At 50.8% G+C, this 24,466-nt stretch overlaps 1 protein-coding gene across 1 annotated transcript; it reads right to left on the reverse strand.

Moving 5' to 3' along the window:
- Positions 1–898: 898 nt before the first annotated feature.
- On the reverse strand, positions 899–24,454 carry LOC121586053 (dihydropyrimidinase). The gene is made up of 4 exons (XM_045218283.1): positions 24,290–24,454; positions 23,231–23,373; positions 1,408–1,615; positions 899–1,214 (listed from the first exon to the last, which is right to left on the reverse strand). Exons 1-4 carry the CDS (start codon positions 24,452–24,454, stop codon positions 1,155–1,157), a joined length of 576 nt encoding a protein of 191 aa, XP_045074218.1. The 3' UTR covers positions 899–1,154.
- Positions 24,455–24,466: the final 12 nt, after the last annotated feature.

Below are 24,466 nucleotides of genomic sequence, written 5' to 3' on the forward strand. Positions count from 1 at the left end.
TGGGGGTACTACCCCTTAGCCACAGAGGAGGTGTTGTAGGACCCAAATGAAACACCCAAGGCAATACTCCAGGCAAGTAGATTTAATGTTCCAAAACAGGAGGCAAAACAAAACAACTCCACGAGGGGAGAAAAACAAACTAAAGATAACTTTGAACAACTTACTAGGACAGACACGGTGGGACAAAGCAGGAGACACATAGTCAGGACGCAATAACCAAGTGAGAAACAAGGGGAAAACACACAGCTAAAATACACAAGGGGAAACAAGGCACAGGTGACCTGGATCAAGCTAATTAGGACACATGAGGAAGAACTAAGGCAGAGGGGAACACAGATGACCTCTAGAGGCCCGGAGACAAACAGGAGGCAGGAAGCTGACAGCGACAGAGAAGGCACAGAGATGAGTGGGCTGACTGTGACTCATACACTGCTGCCACTGACCCGTAGCGTCCCGCTGATAAACTCACATTATGTCTGCAGAGCCCCAGCGGCTCAGTGCCATGCCAGCATGCCAGCATGCCCAGTAGGAGACAATCCCAATGTGTAGTGTGATGCTGTGTGACAACAGCACTGGGCCTTTTTTACATAGCCAGGATCCAATCCAAGGCACGTTGCAGCACTGTGCACTGCACTACCGACAATTTCCCTGGTGTTTGTGAAGATCGCATTCATGGTAAACGCTGCGGATGTCAGCTCAAGTGGAAATTACCTTTCAATGTGAAACACTGTGCGCTACTATACAACGTACATTTGATGGTATCCCGGTCATAGGTTAACACAGAGGTAAGGGTAGAGTCTCGTCCAATGCCCAATATGCCAGATACAAACATAACAAAGACATATTGTTGGAAGTTATGTGTTTAAATGGGCATCATCATCACCATCATTATCAAATATAACTATGCAAGTGTTTATTTCACATAGTAATAACATAATACATTTTATACAATTGTATACATTTTACTAAATTCTTTGGCCACATAATATCATCAGAATCAAAACATTCACTGGCATCTGCATTCAAACAAACATTAATTTTCTCTTGGTCCAGCTTAACAAAATTCACAGATCCGTGGTAGCCTTGAAAAGTTGAGAGAACATTTTGCATGTAGATCCGAAGCTAGAGATAACTTCATGATGAGTTCCATTCCTTTATATGGAGATGATTTCACCATCATAAGGCTTCCTGATTACAGGACTAGGCTGTCCTACCTGGAAAACAAACTGCTTTTTAAAAACCAGAGTTAATAACACAGGTATAACTACAACACTTGTAGAACCTTAATATATAGTGTTATTGGGCCTTATAAATACATGAATAGCACATCATAGATGCAGTCACGGAACATTATGAAACTTTATAATAAAGCGATAAGTCACAAGGCGCCATAATATTGAGACAGACCTGTTCCCTCTGGTTGACTCGTTTGTAGATGAACTCTGCGTAGGGCTGTCTGGGGATGAAGCGGCCCTCTCCTGGCTGGGTCTTCAGCTGACCTCTCTCATAGACCACCTTCCCTCTGGAGATGGTCACCACGGGAACACCGTGGCATTCCATGCCCTCAAAGATGTTGTAATCCACAGCCTGGTGGTGCGTTGCTGCAGAGATCTTCCTACACATGCACAAACACACAGATGCAGACATACTTGGTCAAATAGTGTGTTGAATGAGGACATTACAAGTAATTAACGTTACACATAGGCTCCATTACCATGACAACCACTCATCAATTTAAAGGAACAGTGACAGGAAATTAGCATTGCATCTGAGTGCTACTTCAGAGGTTACATCAGTGTGCATGTGCAAATCTGATATGGGTCACATGTCAAACTGAGTGTGGACAGTCAGAAAAAAATATCAGATATAAAAAGAAAATCAAATTTGGGTTCTTAGGGTGGCTGTGTAAACACAGCCATAAACGTATATATTAACTCAGCAAAAAAAGAAACTTCCCTTTTTCAGGACCCTGTCTTTCAAAGATAATTAGTAAAAATCCAAATAACTTCACAGATATTCATTGTAAAGGGCTTAAACACTGTTTCCCATGCTTGTTCAATGAACCATAAACAATTAATGAATATGCACCTGTGGAACGGTCGTTAAGACACTAACAGCTTACAGACGGTAGGCAATTAAGGTCACAGTTATGAAAACTTAGGACACTAAAGAGGCCTTTCTACTGACTCTGAAAAACACCAAAAGAAAGATGCCCAGGGTCCCTGCTCATCTGTGTGAACGTGCCTTAGGCATGCTGCAAGGAGGCATGAGGACTGCAGATGTGGCCAGGGCAATAAATTGCAATGTCCGTACTGTGAGATGCCTAAGACAGCGCTACAGGGAGACAGGATGGACAGCTGATCGTCCTCGCAGTGGCAGACAAGGTGTAACAACACCTGCACAGGATCAGTACATCCAAACATCACACCTGCGGGACAGGTACAGGATGGCAACAACAACTGCCCGAGTTACACCAGGAACGCACTATCCTTCCATCAGTGCTCAGACTGTCTGCAATAGAGTCTGAGAGAGGCTGGACTGAGGGCTTGTAGGCCTGTTGTAAGTCAGGTCCTCACCAGACATCACCGGCAACAACGTCGCCTATGGGCACAAACCCACTGTCGCTGGACCAGACAGGACTGGCAAAAAGTGCTCTTCACTGACGAGTCGCGGTTTTGTCTCACCAGGGGTGATGGTCGGATTCACTTTTATCGTCGAAGGAATGACGTTACACCGAGGCCTGTACTCTGGAGCGGGATCGAATTGGAAGTGGAGGGTCCGTCATGGTCTGGGGCGGTGTGTCACAGCATCATCGGACTGAGCTTGTTGTCATTGCAGGCAATCTCAACGCTGTGCGTTACAGGGAAGACATTCTCCTCCCTCATGTGGTACCCTTCCTGCAGGCTCATCCTGACATGACCCTCCAGCATGACAATGCCACCAGCCATACTGCTCGTTCTGTGCGTGATTTCCTGCAAGACAGGAATGTCAGTGTTCTGCCATGGCCAGCGAAGAGCCCGGATCTCAATCCCATTGAGCACGTCTGGGACCTGTTGGATCGGAGGGTGAGGGCTAGGGCCATTCCCCACAGAAATGTCCGGGAACTTGCAGGTGCCTTAGTGGAAGAGTGGGGTAACATCTAACAGCAAGAACTGGCAAATCTGGTGCAGTCCATGAGGAGGAGATGCACTGCAGTACTTAATGAAGCTGGTGGCCACACCAGATACTGACTGTTACTTTTCATTTTGACCCCCCCTTTGTTCAGGGACACATTATTCCATTTCTGTTAGTCACATGTCTGTGGAACTTGTTCAGTTTATGTCTCAGTTGTTGAATCTTGTTATGTTCATACACATATTTACACATTAAGTTTGCTGAAAATAAACGCAGTTGACAGTGAGAGGACGTTTCTTTTTTTGCTGAGTTTATACAGTGGGGAAAAAAAGTATTTAGTCAGCCACCAATTGTGCAAGTTCTCCCACTTAAAAAGATGAGAGAGGCCTGTAATTTTCATCATAGGTACACGTCAACTATGACAGACAAATTGAGATTTTTTTTCTCCAGAAAATCACATTGTAGGATTTTTTATGAATTTATTTGCAAATTATGGTGGAAAATAAGAATTTGGTCACCTACAAACAAGCAAGATTTCTGGCTCTCACAGACCTGTAACTTCTTCTTTAAGAGGCTCCTCTGTCCTCCACTCGTTACCTGTATTATTGGCACCTGTTTGAACTTGTTATCAGTATAAAAGACACTTGTCCACAACCTCAAACAGTCACACTCCAAACTCCACTATGGCCAAGACCAAAGAGCTGGCAAAGGACACCAGAAACAAAATTGTAGACCTGCACCAGGCTGGGAAGACTGAATCTGCAATAGGTAAGCAGCTTGGTTTGAAGAAATCAACTGTGGGAGCAATTATTAAGAAATGGAAGACATACAAGACCACTGATAATCTCCCTCGATCTGGGCTTCCACGCAAGATCTCACCCCGTGGGGTCAAAATGATCACAAGAACGGTGAGCAAAAATCCCAGCACCACACGAGGGGACCTAGTGAATGACCTGCAGAGAGCTGGGACCAAAGTAACAAAGCCTACCATCAGTAACACACTACGCCGCCAGGGACTCAAATCCTGCAGTGCTAGACGTGTCCCCCTGCTTAAGCCAGTACATGTCCAGGCCCGTCTGAAGTTTGCTAGAGTGCATTTGGATGATCCAGAAGAGGATTGGGAGAATGTCATATGGTCAGATGAAACCAAAATAGAACTTTTTGGTAAAAACTCAACTCGTCGTGTTTGGAGGACAAAGAATGCTGAGTTGCATCCAAAGAACACCATACCTACTGTGAAGCATGGGGGAGGAAACATCATGCTTTGGGGCTGTTTTTTTGCAAAGGGACCAGGACGACTGATCCGTGTAAAGGAAAGAATGAATGGGGCCATGTATCGTGAGATTTTGAGTGAAAACCTCCTTCCATCAGCAAGGGCATTGAAGATGAAACGTGGCTGGGTCTTTCAGCATGACAATGATCCCAAACACACCGCCCGGGCAACGAAGGAGTGGCTTCGTAAGAAGCATTTCAAGGTCCTGGAGTGGCCTAGCCAGTCTCCAGATCTCAACCCCATAGAAAATCTTTGGAGGGAGTTGAAAGTCCGTGTTGCCCAGCGACAGCCCCTAAACATCACTGCTCTAGAGGAGATCTGCATGGAGGAATGGGCCAAAATACCAGCAACAGTGTGTGAAAACCTTGTGAAGACTTACAGAAAACGTTTGACCTGTGTCATTGCCAACAAAGGGTAAATAACAAAGTATTGAGAAACTTTTGTTATTGACCAAATACTAATTTTCCACCATAATTTGCAAATAAATTCATAAAAAATCCTACAATGTGATTTTCTGGATTTTTTTTCTCATTTTGTCTGTCATAGTTGACGTGTACCTATGATGAAAATTACAGGCCTCTCTCATCTTTTTAAGTGGGAGAACTTGCACAATTGGTGGCTGACTAAATACTTTTTTTCCCCACTGTATATATATATATATATATATACTATGATTTTTGTTCTAATTTGAAAAAAGAAAGAATAAAATAACATTTAAAGAAGATATGGTTTACAACTGTGTTTTTCTACACACACAGTTTAGAAGATAAGATAAACTAAATGAGTCTGTTTCCTCTCGCTTTGATTCTGAAAGCTACTTGCAATTGACATTCTCTGGTCTAAGTACCAATACATCATAATAGTATTTGGAACATGAGGAGAAAAACTGCTTACAAGGCACGTCATCTGCAATATTTTTCAGTCAATAAATTGTGTCTAAACATTTTCAGCGTTTTCTTACAGTACTATTGTGGCAGCTATTTGAGAAGTGCTGCATAAGCACACTAAAAAGAATAGTGCTGCCTGCTACCCGGGTATCCAGACATTATACTGTCTGCCATATGCCTAGGGCAGGAATGGGACCATACATCTAAATGAGCAGTTTAAATTAACTGACAGATGATACAGCTCACTTTTAAAGTTTGCATTTAAGAAACGTTTAAATGGTTGCTGCTGAGAAATAAAAAGGATACAACTATATCAGCAGCTTGAAGAGAGAAAGCAATCTTACAATTCTAATCATTTGTGACAAACTAATAATTGTTTTAATAAATTATGAATGACAATGATGTCATGACAGGTAATATTTCCCTCCACAGTCATCTTTCAAGTGTAGCGGCAATAAAATAAAAACAAAACAAAATCTAAAAAAGGGGAAGGAGAAGAGAATTATTTTCCCCATCCCACTAATGACACAAACCCAAAGGATATGTCCTAAATGGCACCTTATTTCCCATAGGGCTCTGGTCAAAGCTAGTGTACTATGTAGGGAATAAGATGCTATTTGGGATGCAGAACTACAGTAGCTTCATTGCATTAGATAACTCAGTCTTGCCCCCGGCCCCTGATATTTTTAAGCCACATTTAGGCCAATTAATTACGCAGTTTCACAGATGAATTCACAGTTACAAAAATCAAACATGAAGGGCTAGAAAGCTTCAATCACACTATAGCACTAGAACACAGTGGTAGCACACATGCTGTACAACAAACAATGCTACTATAGTGTACTACAATATATAACTGTATACTATAGGATTACTATACAACCGCTAGTCTCTCATCACAGCCCTAACATTAAAATGTTACAAGACATAATCCAGTAGCTGATTTGGTTCTGGGTGCCGAGACTTGACAACCACACAAGCCTGGGACACTAGAATTGATCTGAAATAGAATTGGACATAATGTAGTCATCAAGGCTAAGAGGTGAGGTAGGGACTAGAACTCTTCCTCATTCCAGAGCTGCATGCATTAGTAATATTCACAAGGTCTGTCTGAGCTGAGCTGAGCAACACTTACACAAGAGCCTCATCTCACATTATCATGAAATTCATTTACAGCAAAATTACACTGGGGTTCATCCTCCTTCCTACCCCTTCATCAGCTCACATCAACACTTTGTGATTTGTCTTGAGGGACCTAGCCCAGATTCCAGAGGAAAGACAGCAGTGCTGTTACTGCTGGGTTGTGTAAGCCTGTTATGGCTGTTGCTAGCTCCTTGCCTTGCATGCACACATACGCTAGTCTAGTTTACTGCTTAGTAGAGATATGTACAGTACAGATGTGTGTGTGTGTGTGTGTGTGTGTGTGTGTGTGTGTATGTGTGTGTGTGTGTGTGGAATGACACTTATGCAGCCCTTCCCATTGGCCAATTCAAAACGACACCATATATTTGACTTAAAATAACAATTTTAATCTGTACATTCAGGTATTTTGTATTGTGATGCAGACTCAAGAGTAAACCGGTCTACATTTATGAGAAAATGTGTCAACCTCAACATAAAAGAAATGACTACGTCACAACTGGATATTTCTATCTCACTCATGCACAAAACATCAGTGCTTACATAAGCATGTTGAATTGCTCACTGGGATTAATCATAACCCCATTATTTAATTTCCCAAAACATTACTCATACGTCCAATGGATTCAGTGCAATAAGAGATATAAATTGTGCAATTCTTCCTTTTTAAATTCTCTTAATTTGAACGATGCAGATGACACAGCAGTGATGTCACGGCTGGTGACTTGTGGGCAGGGTCTCAGCTGGTGTGTGTTGGCCCTACTGGATGAAAGATCCACCTTCACCTTCTACTGTATATCCAGGCTGTACCATAGTTAGTTATATCCAGGCTGTACCATAGTTAGTTATATCCAGGCTGTACCATAGTTAGTTATATCCAGGCTGTACCATAGTTAGTTATATCCAGGCTGTACCATAGCTAGTTATATCCAGGCTGTACCATAGTTAGTTATATCCAGGCTGTACCATAGTTAGTTATATCCAGGCTGTACCATAGTTAGCTATATCCAGGCTGTACCATAGTTAGTTATATCCAGGCTGTACCATAGTTAGTTATATCCAGGCTATACCATAGTTAGTTATATCCAGGCTGTACCATAGCTAGTTATATCCAGGCTGTACCATAGTTAGTTGTATCCAGGCTGTACCATAGTTAGTTATATCCAGGCTGTACCATAGTTAGTTATATCCAGGCTGTACCATAGTTAGTTATATCCAGGCTGTACCATAGCTAGTTATATCCAGGCTGTACCATAGCTAGTTATATCCAGGCTGTACCATAGCTAGTTATATCCAGGCTGTACCATAGCTAGTTATATCCAGGCTGTACCATAGCTAGTTATATCCAGGCTGTACCATAGTTAGTTATATCCAGGCTGTACCATAGCTAGTTATATCCAGGCTGTACCATAGCTAGTTATATCCAGGCTGTACCATAGCTAGTTATATCCAGGCTGTACCATAGTTAGTTATATCCAGGCTGTACCATAGTTAGTTATATCCAGGCTGTACCATAGCTAGTTATATCCAGGCTGTACCATAGCTAGTTATATCCAGGCTGTACCATAGTTAGTTATATCCAGGCTGTACCATAGCTAGTTATATCCAGGCTGTACCATAGCTAGTTATATCCAGGCTGTACCATAGCTAGTTATATCCAGGCTATACCATAGCTAGTTATTTCCAGGCTGTACTTTAGCAAACGTTAGTTATATCCAGGCTGTACCATAGCTAGTTATATCCAGGCTGTACCATAGCTAGTTATATCCAGGCTATACCATAGCTAGTTATATCCAGGCTATACCATAGCTAGTTATATCCAGGCTGTACCATAGCTAGTTATATCCAGGCTGTACCATAGCTAGTTATATCCAGGCTGTACCATAGCTAGTTATATCCAGGCTGTACCATAGTTAGTTATATCCAGGCTGTACCATAGCTAGTTATATCCAGGCTGTACCATAGTTAGTTATATCCAGGCTGTACCATAGTTAGTTATATCCAGGCTGTACCATAGTTAGTTATATCCAGGCTGTACCATAGCTAGTTATATCCAGGCTGTACCATAGCTAGTTATATCCAGGCTGTACCATAGCTAGTTATATCCAGGCTATACCATAGCTAGTTATATCCAGGCTGTAGGCCTACCATATCTAGTTATATCCAGGCTGTAGCTACCCTAGCTAACGTTAGTTATATCCAGGCTGTACCATTGCTAGTTAAATCCAGGCTGTATTATAGCTAGTTATATCCAGGCTGTACCATAGCTAGTTAACATGAAACTCTTTTCTTATTTAGCCAAATGTGTTTCACCCTGTCACGATCGTCGTAATAGTAACCGGACCAAGGCGCAGCGTGATATGCGTACATACTGTAGCGACCCGCACAGACAGCTGTGTGTTATGTGTTAGGCTAGTAGATGGTTGTGTTGTACCTACCAGTACCCAGTGTTCGCGGGGTCCGACATGTCAATCAACCTGCTATCTGCCAATCACGGGAATGCCTGGAATGTTCTGATGCCGGGCACCCTGGCGGTTGGCGGAGTGGCGTGGAGGGGGGTTGGGCAGGGGGATGGAGCATTGGAAGTTAAGACCAGGTTTAGCCTTTGTTCCCTCTCTTTTTACATCTGGGCTTCACAAGAGAAGGTCGCGATTGGCTTGTGGGTTATCTTTCATTTATTTGGCGTGGGCTACGGCCAAACAGTAGCCTGTGTAAAGTTGGTTTAATAAACCGTCCATTCGTAAACTCAATCCTCTGTCTGGACAGTTGTTCTTTTATGATCTAGTCAGGTCATTACATTGGTGTCAGAAGTAAAAACGTTGATAAAAGTTAGCCAGCTAGCTAGCTGACTTCTGTGGCTAGCTACCGTAGGTGAGAACGGGGGTTGAAGATGCTTCGAGGGAATCCGAAAGTGAAGGTGGAGGTAGGGGACGATTATGGCCAAGGAGGTGCGTGTGCATGGACGTCGGGGGTTCTGGCTGAGGAGATCGCCAGGGCATCGGAACCCAGAGGCCGCTTGAGGGAGGACGTTAGAGTGATGGCGGCTGAAGCGGGCATGAGTGCTTCGTCGACTGTATTTGCGGGATTCTGGTGGGCGGACCGAAGGGGTGACGTCGACGCGGCGCGGGACGAGGAATCTGGGGCTCAGGATGTAAACAAACATGGCGGCGCCCAGTTCCCGGCTGCGTCCGTATCCGTTAAGACCCCGAAGTATTCCGGTAAGGCGGATTGGGAAGCTTTTCATGCTCAGTTTGAACTGTTAGCTCATTTTAGGGGGTGGTCGGATGAAGATAGGGCACTGCAGTTGGCTTTATGCCTCACGGATGAAGCTCTGGCCTGTTTGATATTGATTAGCCCCGAGGACAGACGTGATTATGGTGCTTTAGTGGGAGCACTGAGGAGGCGCTATGGACAGTGTGTACAGCCCGGGCTACTGCGCTCCGAACTGAGTAATAGACGCAGGCAGCCTGGAGAGCCTCTACGGGTGCTAGCTAATGACATTGAGAGCCTCTCTCGGCGGGCATATGCTCACATGCCCCCTCCGTGCAGAGCGAGCTAGCACGGGACCAGTTCATACAGGCGCTCTCTCCTACGGAGCTGCGCATACAGACCCAGCTGGCTCATCCTGAGTCATTGCAGGTAGCCTTGGAGATGGCTTTGGAGAGGGAGCTGGTGTGGGCTGGGGCTTCAGCTGGGGCTTTGGTGGGGGTGCAGGGAGACAGACCCTCTGTGCGAGCTGGGGGCAGAGCAGCCCGGAGCCGGAAAAGCCTGCATGGGTGGCTGAAATGACAGAACTCATTCGTGCTGTGTCGCTACAGGCGGCACGAAACACACGCCCTGGTCCCAGGGTCTGCTGGGGTTGTGGCCAGCCAGGCCATCTGCGCCGAGATTGCCCCATGTCCCCAGAGCTCAGGGGAAACGGCTTGGGGTCCGCATAGACCGGGTAGTGCAGACCCCTGGCTTTCTATCCCAACCACCATCTTCTTCAGGAGGAGCCCATCGGCACAGACGGGGAAGCAAGGCTCCACTTCCCCCAGAAGCAGACGAGGGCAAGCGGATGGAGCCTGTTGTTGTGGTGGGCCGGACCTGTGTTGGGGACTTTTGTCATGTCCCTGTCACTGTGGAGGGGGTGCCCTGCTCCGCCCTGGTGGACACTGGGTCCACAGTAACCCTGGTGAGGCCAGATATTGTGCCGGGTTGGACTCGGTGTGAGCCTACAACTGTGCAGCTCCGCACAGTCACAGGTGAGCTGGCACCCATGAAAGGGAAGGGAATAATGACTCTGACAGTAGGGGGCAGGACTGTGCGTCATCCTGTGTGGGTGGCGGCTGTGCAGGACCCTTGTATCCTGGGGTTGGACTTTCTTAGGAGCACAGGCTGCCAGTTAGACCTAAATAGGGGCACACTGAGCTTCCAGGGAGGGCCGGAGGTCACCATGGCCCCTAATGTCACATTCACTCAACCCAACAAACCCTTTACTCCAACAGTTAAAGCAGCAGAGACTCATGGCTGCCCCCCTCCCCCACATCTGGGTGTGACTTTTCCCCAGCCCCCCTGTCACCTACGGCGTTGCGTTACATTCCCCCAGCTACCTCCACGACACAGTCCTCTGTGAGCCCGGGCCGCGCCCCCAGCCCAGCTACCCCAGATGGGAGGGGAGAGGACACTGTCTGCAGTGAGGGAGATATGGGGGAGGAACTGTGTTGGTCTTGACCCCGAGCAGCAGGAACGGTTGAGGCAGTTGCTGTTTGAATTCAGAGACAGCTTTGCGCTGAGTGAGGAAGAGGTGGGTCAGACTCATCTGGTGCAGCATGAGATCGACACAGGTGATGCTCAACCTATCAAGATGCGTCCCCGCCCGTATCCCGCTGGCACGCCAGGAGGCGGCAGACAAGGCTGTGTTGGAGATGCAGCGGGCAGACTTCATTGAGCCCTCAGACAGCCCCTGGGCGGCGCCAGTCGTCATGGTTCCGAAGAAGGGGGCAAGCTGAGGTTCTGTGCGGACTACAGGCGGCTGAATGAGGTAACCAGGAAGGACTCATACCCCATACCACGTATCGATGAGTCGCTGGACCTGGTTAGGGGGTCCTCCTGGTTCTCCTCACTAGACCTCCGCAGTGGCTACTGGCAGGTGCCCCTCGCCCCAGAGGCCAGAGCCAAAACTGCGTTCTCCACTAACAGAGGACACTGGCAGTTCAAGGTCCTGTGCTTTGGCCTGTGCAACGCTCCAGCTACTTTTGAGCGTTTGATGGACAGGGTGCTGGATGGCATCCCCCGACAGCAGTGTCTGGTATACCTCGATGACATGGCAGCTCCTTCCAGTCAGCCCTGGGGGCGCTACGGTGTGTGCTGGAGAGGGTGGCTGCCGCAGGTCTGAAGCTCCACCCCGAGAAGTGCCACTTCATGAGGAGAGAGGTGTCCTTCTTGGGCCACCGAGTGGGGAAGGAGGGGATCAGCACCATGGAGGACAAGGTAGCGGCTGTCAGAGACTGGCCCACCCCCACCGACCAGCGTCAGCTGAAGAGCTTCCTGGGCCTGGCCTCGTACTACAGGAGGTTTGTACGGGGCTTCTCAAGCGTTGCTGCTCCACTGAACCGCCTGCTGCCGAAGGACAAGGCTTTTCCTTGGACAGTGGAGTGTGAGGAGGCGTTCAACACCCTCAAACATTGCCCTTTATCCTGGACACAGACGCGAGCAATGTGGGCATGGGTGGGGTGCTGGCCCAGGTGGGGCCAGAGGGGGAGAGAGCGGTGGCGTACTTCAGCAAAACATTTGACAAACATGAGCGCCGCTACTGTGTCACCCGGCGGGAGCTCTTGGCTGTTGTGGCTTCCGTCAAACACTTCAAGTACTACCTGGGTGGTCTGCCCTTTACTGTAAGGACGGACCACTCTGCTCTCCAGTGGCTCATGTCTTTCAGAGAGCCAGAGGGGCAGGTGGCACGCTGGTTGGAGGAGCTTCAGCCGTATGACTTCATGGTGGTGCACAGGGCAGGGGCACACCACTCCAACGCCGACGCCATGTCCCGTCGGCCCTGTACTGCAGACGGCTGCCGCCACTGTGAACGGAGAGAGGGACGGGAGAGAGAGCTGTGTGCAGAGGAGGGGGTCTGTGCCACAGTGTGTCGGGCGAGCGGGCCTGTCTGCTGTGAGCTGCAGACTGTCGACGTGGCTGAATGGGGGCAGCAGCAGGGACGGGACACAGACCTACAGCCAGTGCTACAGTGGGTAGAGGCGCAGGTGATGCCACCCTGGGAAGAGGTGACAGCGCTCTCACTCGCGACCAAAGGGTTGTGGTCAAAGTTTGAGCGACTGCGGCTGGCTGATGGCGTGTTACAGCGGGCATGGAAGGAGTCAGCTACGGGGGGAGGAGAGGTGGCAGGTGGTGGTCCCAAAAGCATTGCGGGAGGCTGTGCTCCAGAGTACTCATGGGGGGTGGGGACTGGACACTTTGGGGTCACAAAAACACTGCGCCGCCTCCGTCAGGGCTTTTACTGGGGGGCAGCACAAGAGGGATGTGGAAGACTTTTGCCGCCGCTGTGACAACTGCACAGCGAGAAAGGGCCCCCAGGCCGCTCTCATGCTCAGCTCCAACAGTTCCCAGTGGGGGCTCCCATGGAGAGGGTGGGAGTGGATGTAGTTGGGCCGTTCCCCACCACAGACAGTGGAAACCGCTGGGTGCTCACGGCCATGGACTATTTCACAAAATGGCCCGAGGCCTATGCTCTGCCTGACCAGGAGGCAGAGACCATCGTCGACGCCCTGACAGCGGGGATGTTCAGCAGGTTTGGAGCTGCAGAGTCCATCCACAGCGACCAAGGCAGAAACTTTGAGTCCCGTGTGTTCGCCACCATGTGTGAGAGGCTGGGTATGCACAAGACCCGCACTACTCCTCTCCATCCTCAAAGTGATGGCCTTGTGGAGCGCTTCAACAAAACGCTTGGACAGCAGCTGGCCATCGTCTCTTCCAAACACCAGCGTGACTGGGACAAAAAAGAGGACTGAGCACGCCCCCATTCTCATCGACGGGGCTGTAGTGGAACAGGTTGAGAGCTTCAAGTTCCTTGGTGTCCACATCACCAACGAACTATCATGGTCCAAACACACCAAGACAGTCGTGAAGAGGGCACGACAAAGCCTATTCCCCCTCAGGAGACTAAAAAGATTTGGCATGGGTCCTCAGATCCTCAAAAAATTCTACAGCTGCACCATCGAGAGCATCCTGACTGGTTGCATCACCGCCTGGTATGGCAACTGCTTGGCCTCTGACCGCAAGGCACTACAGAGGGTAGTGCGTACGGCCCAGTACATCACTGGGGCAAAGCTCCCTGCCATCCAGGACCTCTATACCAGGCGGTGTCAGAGGAAGGCCCTCAAAATTGTCAAAGACTCCAGCCACCCTAGTCATAGACTGTTCTCTCTGCTACCGCACGGCAAGCGGTACCGGAGTGCCAAGTCTAGGTCCAAAAGACTTCTCAACAGCTTCTACCCCCAAGCCATAAGACTCCTGAACAGCTAATCATGGCTACCCGGACTATTTGCACTGCCCCCCCACCCCATCCTTTTTACACTGCTGCTACTCTGTTAAGTATTTATGCATAGTCACTTTAACTCTACCCACATGTACATATTACCTCAACTACCTCAACTAGCCGGTGCCCCCGCACATTGACTATGCAACGGTACCCCCCTGTATATATAGCCTCCCTACTGTCACTTTATTTTACTGTATATATAGCCTCCCTACTGTCACTTTATTTTACTTCTGCTATTTTTTCTCAACACTTTTTTGTTGTTGTTTTATTCTTACTTTTTTGTTTAAAATAAATGCACTGTTGGTTAAGGGCTGTAAGTAAGCATTTCACTGTAATGTCTGCACCTGTTGTATTCGGCGCATGTGACCAATAAAAATTTGATTTGATTTGATTTGATTTGACAAGCACCTGCCTATGGTCCTCATGGCATGCCGCTCCGCTGTCCAAGACTCCACCTCCTGCACGCCTGCTCTCCTCATGCTGGGGAGAGAGATCCGTACCCCTGCGGAGAACCCCCACAATTCCCCTCTCTGGCAATGACATTCTCCAGGCACCCACCCCCAGGTGCCGCAGACAAGGCTCCAGACAGCCCACTCCCCCTGTGTCACCGCGTGGTTCCCCAGAGCCACGGACTGTATTACCCGTTCCCGCTTCCTTGTCCCCCATGTCCTTGCCTTCATCCCCTGGTTCCCAGAGGGGCACTCTGCGGCCATCACAGCCACGCAGGCAAAGGAGACCTCCGGGTCGCTTCAGAGACTTTGTTTGTTCCCTCGGGGACGAGGGACTTTGTGGTGGGGGGGCTGTGTAGCGACCCGCACAGACAGCTGTGTGTTATGTGTTAGGCTAGTAGATGGTTGTGTTGTACCTACCAGTACCCAGTGTTCGCGGGGTCCGACATGTCAATCAACCTGCTATCTGCCAATCACGGGAATGCCTGGAATGTTCTGATGCCGGGCATCCTGGCGGTTGGCGGAGTGGCATGGAGGGGGGTTGGGCAGGGGGATGGAGCATTGGAAGTTAAGACCAGGTTTAGCCTTTGTTCCCTCTCTTTTTACGTCTGGGCTTCACAAGAGAAGGTCGCGATTGGCTTGTGGGTTATCTTTCATTTATTTGGCGTGGGCTACGGCCAAACAGTAGCCTGTGTAAAGTTGGTTTAATAAACCGTCTATTCGTAAACTCAATCCTCTGTCTGGACAGTTGTTCTTTTATGATCTAGTCAGGTCATTACAATACTTTTAATAGTACTGTAATGACCCAGCTGGGTCATAAAGTAAAAGAGAGAGACGGGCACCAGGTGTACAGGCAGAACACAGGTTTATTCCTGAATGGGCTATTGTTCAGGCCACAGCCCACGCCGCTAAACCTCGAACATACACAAATATAACATGTCAAGTCAAGGGTCGCAAAACAGAAGAGAGAGAGATGAGACCGTAACCCCTATTTAAGCATTCCAAAACCCCGCGGGATTACCCATCATACCCCCCCAACCTTTCCATCTGTCCTGGCATATTTAACCCCTGCTAGCACCCATGAGAACGATAACACACCCACGAACACAGAACACAATACCGGGTCGTTACATAGCCCCCCCCCCTTTCTAAACCCTAGTCCCTAGGGTTATAAAACAAAATCCTTAAAACGACCCGGAGGTCGCATCAGTCTCTTGTGCCTCCCCTTGACTCTCACTGGTGGACCCCCAGAACACTCATCTGCCCCAATGTCATTTCCAGCGCCCTCCGAAGAGGCAGCCCCCGTTCCAGGCTCAGGTTGCGCTAGAGTCTCCTCGCTAGACTGTCCCCGTGTGCTCACATCAGAGTCCTCACTTCCATTCCTTACCGTTTTCCTCCCTCTGTAGGGCGCCAATCGGTCCCGGTGGACCACCACCTTCCTGCTCCGTGGGGGAACCTCCACCCGGTACGTCACCTCCCCCACTCTCTCTATCACCAGGCACAGCCCCACCCAGGCACTGTCCAGCTTTGGGCACCGCCCCTTCTTGCGCGTGGGGTTGTGAAGCCACACGAGTTCTCCCGCTCCAAAGTGGGCACCTCCCCCTAGCGCGTGAGTCATAGTGCCGCTTTTGGCCCATTCCTGCGTTCTCGAGTTGCTCTCTTGCGAAGGTGTGAGCCGCTTCTAACCGGTTCTGCAGACGACGAACATAGTTCGGGCCAGGCAAAACCCCGTCGTCTTTATCAGGAGGGTGGCCAAACGTCAGTTCGGCTGGGGTGCGCAACTCACGACCTAACATTAGTAGCGCTGGGGAGCACGCAGTCGATTCTTGAACAGCCGACCTACATGCCATAAGAATAAACGGTAAGTGGGTGTCCCAATCTCTCTGGTGTTTTGAGGTAACGATAGCCAGCTGTTGTGCTAATGTTCTGTTAAATCTTTCCACCAGCCCATCACTCTGGGGGTGAAGCGGAGTAGTGCACGTCTTCTCTGCGCCTAACCGTCTACACAACTCTGAGAACACCCGTGACTCAAAGTTTCTCCCCTGGTCGCTGTGTATAGACTGTGGCACCCCAAACCGACTGATTATTCCCCCTACCAACACATCAGCTACTGTTTCTGCCTCCTGGTCTGGGAGAGCGTAAGCCTCTGGCCACTTGGTGAAGTAGTCCATAGCAGTTAGAATCCACCTGTTACCGCTGTCTGTGGTTGGAAACGGTCCAACTATGTCTACCCCCAGTCTCTCCATGGGCTCCCCTACTGGAAATTGTTGTAGGAGGGCGTGTGACTGACCTGGAGGTCCTTTCTTAGCACCACACTCGTCGCACTGCCTGCAAAAGTCCTCCACATCCCTCCTGTGCCTGGCCCAATAGAAGCCTTTACGTACGCGCTTTAACGTTTTGGAGACCCCAAAATGCCCTGTGCCTACTCCCCCGTGAAGCTGCTGTAACACGCTCCCTTGCAGCCTTTTGGGAACCACTACCTGCCACGTAATTTCTCCAGTAGCTGGCTTTTTCCACCCCCTCTGGAGCACTCCCTCAGCCACTCTAAGGACTGATAATTTAGCCCACAGTCCTTTGGTGACTGGTGATAGAGGGGCTACTTCCCCCCACGGCGGTCGTCTTCTCTCTTCCACCCACCCCAGCACAGGACGCAGCTCTGCGTCCTCCTCCTGGCGACGCCTCCACTCCCCGACGTCCACAGCCTCAAGCTCCCGGCACTCTGTCACCCTCAGCTGACTCACCGTGGCGGTGACTCCCTCCTACATGCACAGTTCCCTCTCTTGCTCCACCCGTTTGGCGCAGTACCCACAGCCGTCCTCAGCACACGGGCGGCGGGACAAGGCGTCTGCATTGCTGTGGCGAAGGCCAGCCCTGTGCTCCACCTGGAAGTCGTAGGGTTGCAGCTCCTCCAACCAGCGGGCGATCTGACCCTCTGGCTCCTTGAAGGAGAGAAGCCACTGCAGGGTGGAGTGATCCGTCCGCACCACAAACGGCAGGCCCCCCAGGTAGTACTTGAAATGGCGTACTGCTGCCACGACACCCAAAAGCTCCCTCCTTGTCACGCAGTAGCGTTTTTCAGCCTTATCAAAAGTTCTGCTGTAATAAGCTACTACGTGCTCCCCGTCAGAACCACGCTGAGCCAGCACAGCCCCCAAGCCCTCATTGCTTGCGTCGGTGTCCAGGATAAACGGACGGTTCGGGTCTGGTGAGGACAGGACAGGGGCCTCCACCAGGGCACGTTTGAGGGCCTCAAGCGCCCGCTGGTGCTCTTCGGTCCACTGAAAAACAGTGTCCTTCTTTAGAAGGTGGTTCAAAGGAGCTGCTATCCCCGCAAACCCTTTCACAAACCTACGATAGTAGGATGCCAGACCCAGGAAGCTCTTAACCTCTTTTTTTCCCCTTGGAATTGGCCACCCCCTCACAGCCTCCACTTTGTCTGGCATCGTGCTGATGCCCTCACCACCCAGCTGATGACCCAGGAACGCCACCTCCCTTTGCATGAAATGGCACTTTTCCGGGTGTAATTTTAGCCCCGCCCCCGAGATCCTCTCCAGCACTCGCCTAAGTGCCCCCAGTGCCCCCTCAAACGATGTGCCGTGCACCAATATGTCGTCTAGGTACACGACACACTCGTCTCTCGGAACCCCCGCCAGCACTCTGTCCATGAGCCTCTCAAAGGTGGCAGGAGCATTACAAAGCCCGAAGCACAGCACCTTGAACTGCCAATGGCCCCTATCCGTGGAGAAGGCAGTTTTTTCACGTGCCCCAGGCGAGAGGGGCACCTGCCAGTAGCCACTGCGCAGATCAAGGGAAGAGAACCACGAGGACCCTCCGTGGTCTAGCGACTCATCGATCCTCGGTATGGGGTAAGAGTCTTTAGTGGTGACAGAATTTAGGCCCCTGTAGTCCGCACAAAACCTAAGTTTACCCCCTTTCTTAGGCATCATGACGACCGGCGCGGACCATGGGCTATCTGATGGCTCAATGAAATCAGCCCGCAACATGTCAGCAATAGCTGTGGCTGCTGCTTCCCTCTTGGCAAGGGGAATGCGACGGGGCCGAATTTTAATGGGTTGGTTGTCCCCAGTGTCGATATCGTGCTGAACCAGGTACGTTTGCCCTACCTCATCTTCCCCCCAAGCGAAGCTATCTTTAAAGTCAAACAGCAGCTGCTTTAACTGTCTCTGTTGTCTCTCATCCAGACCTTGACAGTTTTTCAGCCACACAGCCTCAACGGCGTCGATAACTTCCTCCTTCCCCCCGTCGGGCTGATGGGGTGAAGGAGCCAGTGTGTTTTGGGCTACTGGGCAGCCTGTGCTTGCACCATTATGGGGAGTGAAGGTCGTTGCCGCCGGAGACAGCTGCTGGGATGGCACAACGACCAAGGGAGCAGCCGGGACGACCAGTGGAGTTTCGGCAAGCTTGGAGGAAGACGGAGGGACAGCCCTGCCCCTGCTGGCCCTCCCGAAGGCGACATTCCCACTGTGGGGCCCCCCCGACAGCCTCAAAGTGCCCGAAGCTAAGTCCAACTGAGCCCCACAGTTTTTCAAAAAGTCCATTCCCAGTATACAGGGGTCCTGTACCGCTGCTACCCACACCGGACACCCCACAGTTCTCCCCCCACAGTCACAGACAACCGACACTTCCCTAACATGGGGGGTAGCTCCCCCGTGACAGTCCGTAGCTGGACAAGGGTCGGCTCCACCCGCACCCCAACAGGTAGTATGTCTGGTCTCACCAGGGTTACTGTAGAGCCCGTGGGCCAAACATTCCACCCCCTCTACCTTGACGATGACATTGCAGAAGTCCCCAATGGTGGTACGTCCCACCACAACTACCGGACTAGGAAACACGGTGGCAGCTACACCCTGGGGAAGCAGGTCCCCACACTCTTGCCTGCGCTGCTGGGTACCTCTTCTGCTTACTGTGGGTTCGGGGGCGGAGGGGTGGGCCCGCGCTGCCCCCTGCGCGAGAACCCGCTGTCGTTTCCCTGGTGACGAGAGAATCTGCCACACTCCCGCTGAATGTGGCCAGGCTGGCCACAACCCCAGCAGACAATGGGAGTTGAGCTGACACTGCAATGTTGTCTGGAGCCCCTCTCAATGACAAGCGAAGCGGTCTTGACTAACCCGCCCAACTCGTCGACCCACTCTGGTTTGGTGACCCCCGGCACCCGGCCGCCGCTGCTCTCACCTCTGGTTGACTGGCAACCTCCACTCTCACTCCCTCACCCCCAGATCAGCTCCCTCTTCCTGGCTATCTCCACTGCAGCCCGCAGAGATGCTGGGTCCGACATCTGAACATGCTTACCCAGTTCGGTGGGGGAGAGCGCTCTAATAAAACTGTCCCGTGCCAGCTCGTCTTGCACCCCAATCGGCATAGTTGCATAAGCCCGCCTGGTCAGGCTCAGAATATCACTTGCCAACGCCTTTAATGATTCCCCCTGAAGTCTCTTTTTGTTACTCAGTTCAATCCGCAGCATGTTGGGCTGTGCATCGCTGCCGAAACGGCCCCCCAATGCCTCCACTAGCACACCGTAGTCGCCCCTCTCGTCCGGGGCTAGCGTTAGCAGGCATTCCGACGCCTCCTCTGCCAGGCTCAGGGCAAGCTGTAACCCTTTCGTCTCGTCAGACCACCTCCCGGCTCTAGCCAACAACTCGAATTGAGTGAAAAAAACTTCCCATTTACCTTGTCCATTGAACTTTGGAAGTTTAGCCGCTACCGTGGCTAATGGCAATAGGGCGCTGCCATCACTGTTTACATAAGGAGGCCCAGCCATTTCCGCACGTGGTGACGTCGATATCTCCGTCGCCGTGACGTCTGTTCTGGTCGAGCGGTTTGAAGGAAAACCCGCCCATTCTGCCATCTTGCTGACTGACAATTTAACTTCCGCCATGTGGCTCTCCAGCTCTTCTACAGCCGTCGTCGCCTGACCCTCCCGACTGGGTACACCCGAGCCCACAACGGACACTTTGTCCGACTCTTCCTTAATTTTCCGCCTCGCCCCGATCATCATGACCGTAGATGCGAGTCACGCTAAAGCTAACCACGGCCTATACTGAAACAGCTAACTCGCCTAATCTCGATCTATCCCGTCGTTCGAAAGCACTTCTGACACCAATGTAATGACCCAGCTGGGTCATAAAGTAAAAGAGAGAGACGGGCACCAGGTGTACAGGCAGAACACAGGTTTATTCCTGAATGGGCTATTGTTCAGGCCACAGCCCACGCCGCTAAACCTCGAACATACACAAATATAACATGTCAAGTCAAGGGTCCCAAAACAGAAGAGAGAGAGATGAGACCGTAACCCCTATTTAAGCATTCCAAAACCCCGCGGGATTACCCATCATACCCCCCCAACCTTTCCATCTGTCCTGGCATATTTAACCCCTGCTAGCACCCATGAGAACGATAACACACCCACGAACACAGAACACAATACCGGGTCGTTACAGTACTTAATTCACGATCAAAACAATAAACCAAACGATACGTGAAGTCCTAGGTTAATCCAAAACAAACCTTACGGAACAAGATCCCACAAATGACAAGTGCAAAACAGGCTGCCTAAGTATGGCTCCCAATCAGAGACAACGAGCCACAGCTGTCTCTGATTGGGGACAATACTTAGGCAGCCTGTTTGGCACTGTTTATTGTGGGATCTTGTTCCGGAAGGTTTGTGTTCAACCCAGGACTTCACGTATCGTTTGTTTTGGTTCGTGTTGTGTACTGCAATAAAGAATGTACGCATATCACGCTGCGCCTTGGTCCGCTTCATCTAACGACGATCGTGACAGAAGATCCCACCAATTAAGGACCAAGCAGCGTGTCCAGGAGCAAACGCCGGAGGTAACGCTAGTGGATGTCCTCCTCGGTTGGGGGAAGATCACCGAGGAGGAGGCCGTCCACTACCGGAGGGCGATGAGGGAGGATGTCCAGGCAGGAGAGATGAAGCGGCGCCAACCGGGCCGTCGTCGGACAGGCGAGAGGCAACCCCAAGACATTTTTTTGGGGGGGCACACGGCATGGACGACGGGGCTGCTGGAGGCAGCTACAGGGCGAGTTTGTGGACTAGGAGAGGAGGCCACCAGGTTACGGGGGCCATTGGTCAGGAGGGAGAAGGAGAGTGTGGAGGCACGGCGAGAGGAACTGAGTAGGCAGCAGGAGGTTTATGAGGAAACCCAGTCCCGCTCCTCGCACCAAGCAAGTGGTGTGTGTCACCAGTCCGGTCCGGCCCGTTCCTGATTCCCGCACAAGGTCAGTGGTGTGTGTTCCCAGTACGGTCAGGCCCGTTCCTGCTCCCCGCACTAAGTTAGTGGTGCGTGTTCCCAGTACGGCTCGACCCGTTCCCGCTCCCCGCACGAAGTTAGTGGTGCGTGTTCCCAGTCCGGCCCGACCCGTTCCTGCTCCCCGCACTAAGTTAGTGGTGCGTGTTCCCAGCCCGGTCCGGCCTGTTCCTGTCCCTCGCACCAAGCCTGTGGTGCGCGTCACCAGCCCGGTCCGGCCTGTTCCTGTCCCCCGCACCAAGCCTGTGGTGCGCGTCGCCAGCCCGGTCCGGCCTGTTCCTGTTCCCCGCACCAAGCCTGTGGTGCGCGTCGTCAGCCCGGTCCGGCCTGTTCCTGCTCCCTGCACCAAGCCAGTGGTTCGCGTCGCCAGCCCGGTCCGGCATGTTCCTGTTCCCCGCACCAAGCCTGTGGTGCGCGTCGCCAGCCCGGTCCGGCCTGTTCCTGCTCCCCGCACCAAGCCAGTGGTGCGCGTCGCCAGCCCGGTCCGGCCCGTTCCTGCTCCCCGCACCAAGCCAGTGGTGGGCGTTGTCAGCCCGGTCCGGCCCGTTCCTGCTCCCCGCACCAAGCCAGTGGTGCGCGTCGCCAGCCCGGTCCGGCCTGTTCCTGCTCCCCGCACCAAGCCAGTGGTGCGCGTCGTCAGCCCGGTCCGGCCCGTTCCTGCTCTCCGCACCAAGCCAGTGGTGCGCGTCATCAGCCCGGTCCGGCCCGTTCCTGCTCCCCGCACCAAGCCAGTGGTGCATGTCGTCAGTCCGGCACGGCCCGTGCCTGTTCCACCGGTGCCTGGTCCGGCATCAGGTCAGCTGCTCCACTCCGGAGCCAGAGAAATCCGCTCCACCGGTGTCCAGTCCAGCTCCGGCCAGCGGGGCCAGACCAGACCAGGGGTGCTACGGGGGGGTAGAGGGAGAGTGGTGGTCACGCCCGGAGCCGGATCCGCCTCCGAGGTGGAATGCCCACCCAGCCCCTCCCCTGTTGTGTTTGGTTGGCGCGGTCGCAGTCCGCGCCTTTGGGGGGTACTGTCACGCCCTGGCTCTGGGGACTCTTAAATGTTGAGCCAGGGTGTGGACTTGTTATGTTTAGTTTTCTATGTTTTGTTCTAGTTCGTGTATTTCTATGTTGGCCAGGGTGGTTCCCAATCAGAGGCAGCTGTAGCTTGTTGTCTCTGATTGGGGACCATACTTAGGCAGCCTGTTTGGCACTGTTTATTGTGGGATCTTGTTCCGGAAGGTTTTTGTTCAACCCAGGACTTCACGTATCGTTTGTTTTGGTTCGTGTTGTGTACTGCAATAAAGAATGTACGCATATCACGCTGCGCCTTGGTCCACTTCATCTAACGACGATCGTGACACACCCTGAAGACAGGCTTTGTGGCAAGCTCAATTTGTCAGCACCATCTGCAGTTTAAGAAGTTAATAGTAGTGATGAAATATGCATACACAAAGATTTAAAAAACATCATCATCAAAACAGTTAATAATTTGGCTAAACATCACTAATTCACTATGTGTTTAACGAGAAACGCTTGGATGGTCTTTATCCTTGTCTCACCTGGTTGCCTTAGGATCCCATATGACCACATCAGCATCACATCCCTTAGCGATCCTTCCCTTCTGGGGGTAGAAGTTGAAGATTTTCGCTGCATTGCTGCTGGTGACGGCTACAAATCGATTCTCGTCCATTTTCCCGCTATGCTGCGGAAAGTATTTACACAAAATACAGAGTTTCAATATCCTGGATATGAATGACAAATTCCATATTTACTGACATAATTAACCTGACAAAAGGTAAATGCTTAAGTGTGCAGTAAGCGATTCAAAGTTTCACTCCAAATATCAAAACGTGCAATTTTTTTGCCAGCGTTTTACAATGTTTAATTTTTGCAATGGCCTCCGGGTTAGTGGAAGTTATTATCTGTCAGAATCAATCCAAACTGTCATAGTGGAAGTCGCAGCAGACTGTACTGTCGCAGCAGCAGTCTCGCTTTCTTTCTGTCCTTCTCTTTCCATTTATTCCTTCCTTCCTCCCTCCCTTCCTTCTTTCTGTCCTTCTCTTTCCATTTCTTCCTTCCTTCCTCCGGGCTAAAGCATTTTCCTGAGAGAAGTACAGAAAGAAGTAAGGGAGGGAGGAAGGAAGGAAGAAATGGAAAGAGAAGGACAGAAAGAAAGCGAGCCTGCTGCTGCGACAGTACAGTCTGCTGCGACTTCCACTATGACAGTTTGGATTGATTCTGACAGATAATAACTTCCACTATGACAGTTTGGATTGATTCTGACAGATAATAACTTCCTTGATGCACATAATAAATTGCATAATATCAATTATTATCTTCTCTTCTCACAGCAGAAATGACACTTGGCACCTATTAACTCCTACTATAGAATTGAATCAACCGTCTGAAAATAGTACCACTCATTTTAGTAGGGCCTGTATCCTGGACACAGATTAAGACTAGTCCTGGACAAAAAAATCACTTTCAATGGAGATTCTCCATGAGTCTGCTTTTTGGTTTAGGACTATAGGTTTAATCTGTCCGGGAAACTGGCCTATAGTGTCTATAATAAAAAGGATGTGATATGCCGGGGGAGCAGAATGGGAGGCCTAACTGACAACGCCCTTCTCCCAAATGACAGACATCCTGTCCTCCACTCCGTTGACTCCGTTGGGGATCTTTGTAAAGTCGTCTTTGCCCAGGGCCTTCTGACACACAGAGAATGTGCAGTGGTCTGTCCCAGTCACACTGAGGTCATCACTGGAAGAATGAAACAGAAGCATCTACATCACTAA

Source organism: Coregonus clupeaformis, unplaced genomic scaffold, assembly GCF_020615455.1.
Source record: "Coregonus clupeaformis isolate EN_2021a unplaced genomic scaffold, ASM2061545v1 scaf1474, whole genome shotgun sequence".
Taxonomy (NCBI): domain Eukaryota; kingdom Metazoa; phylum Chordata; class Actinopteri; order Salmoniformes; family Salmonidae; genus Coregonus; species Coregonus clupeaformis.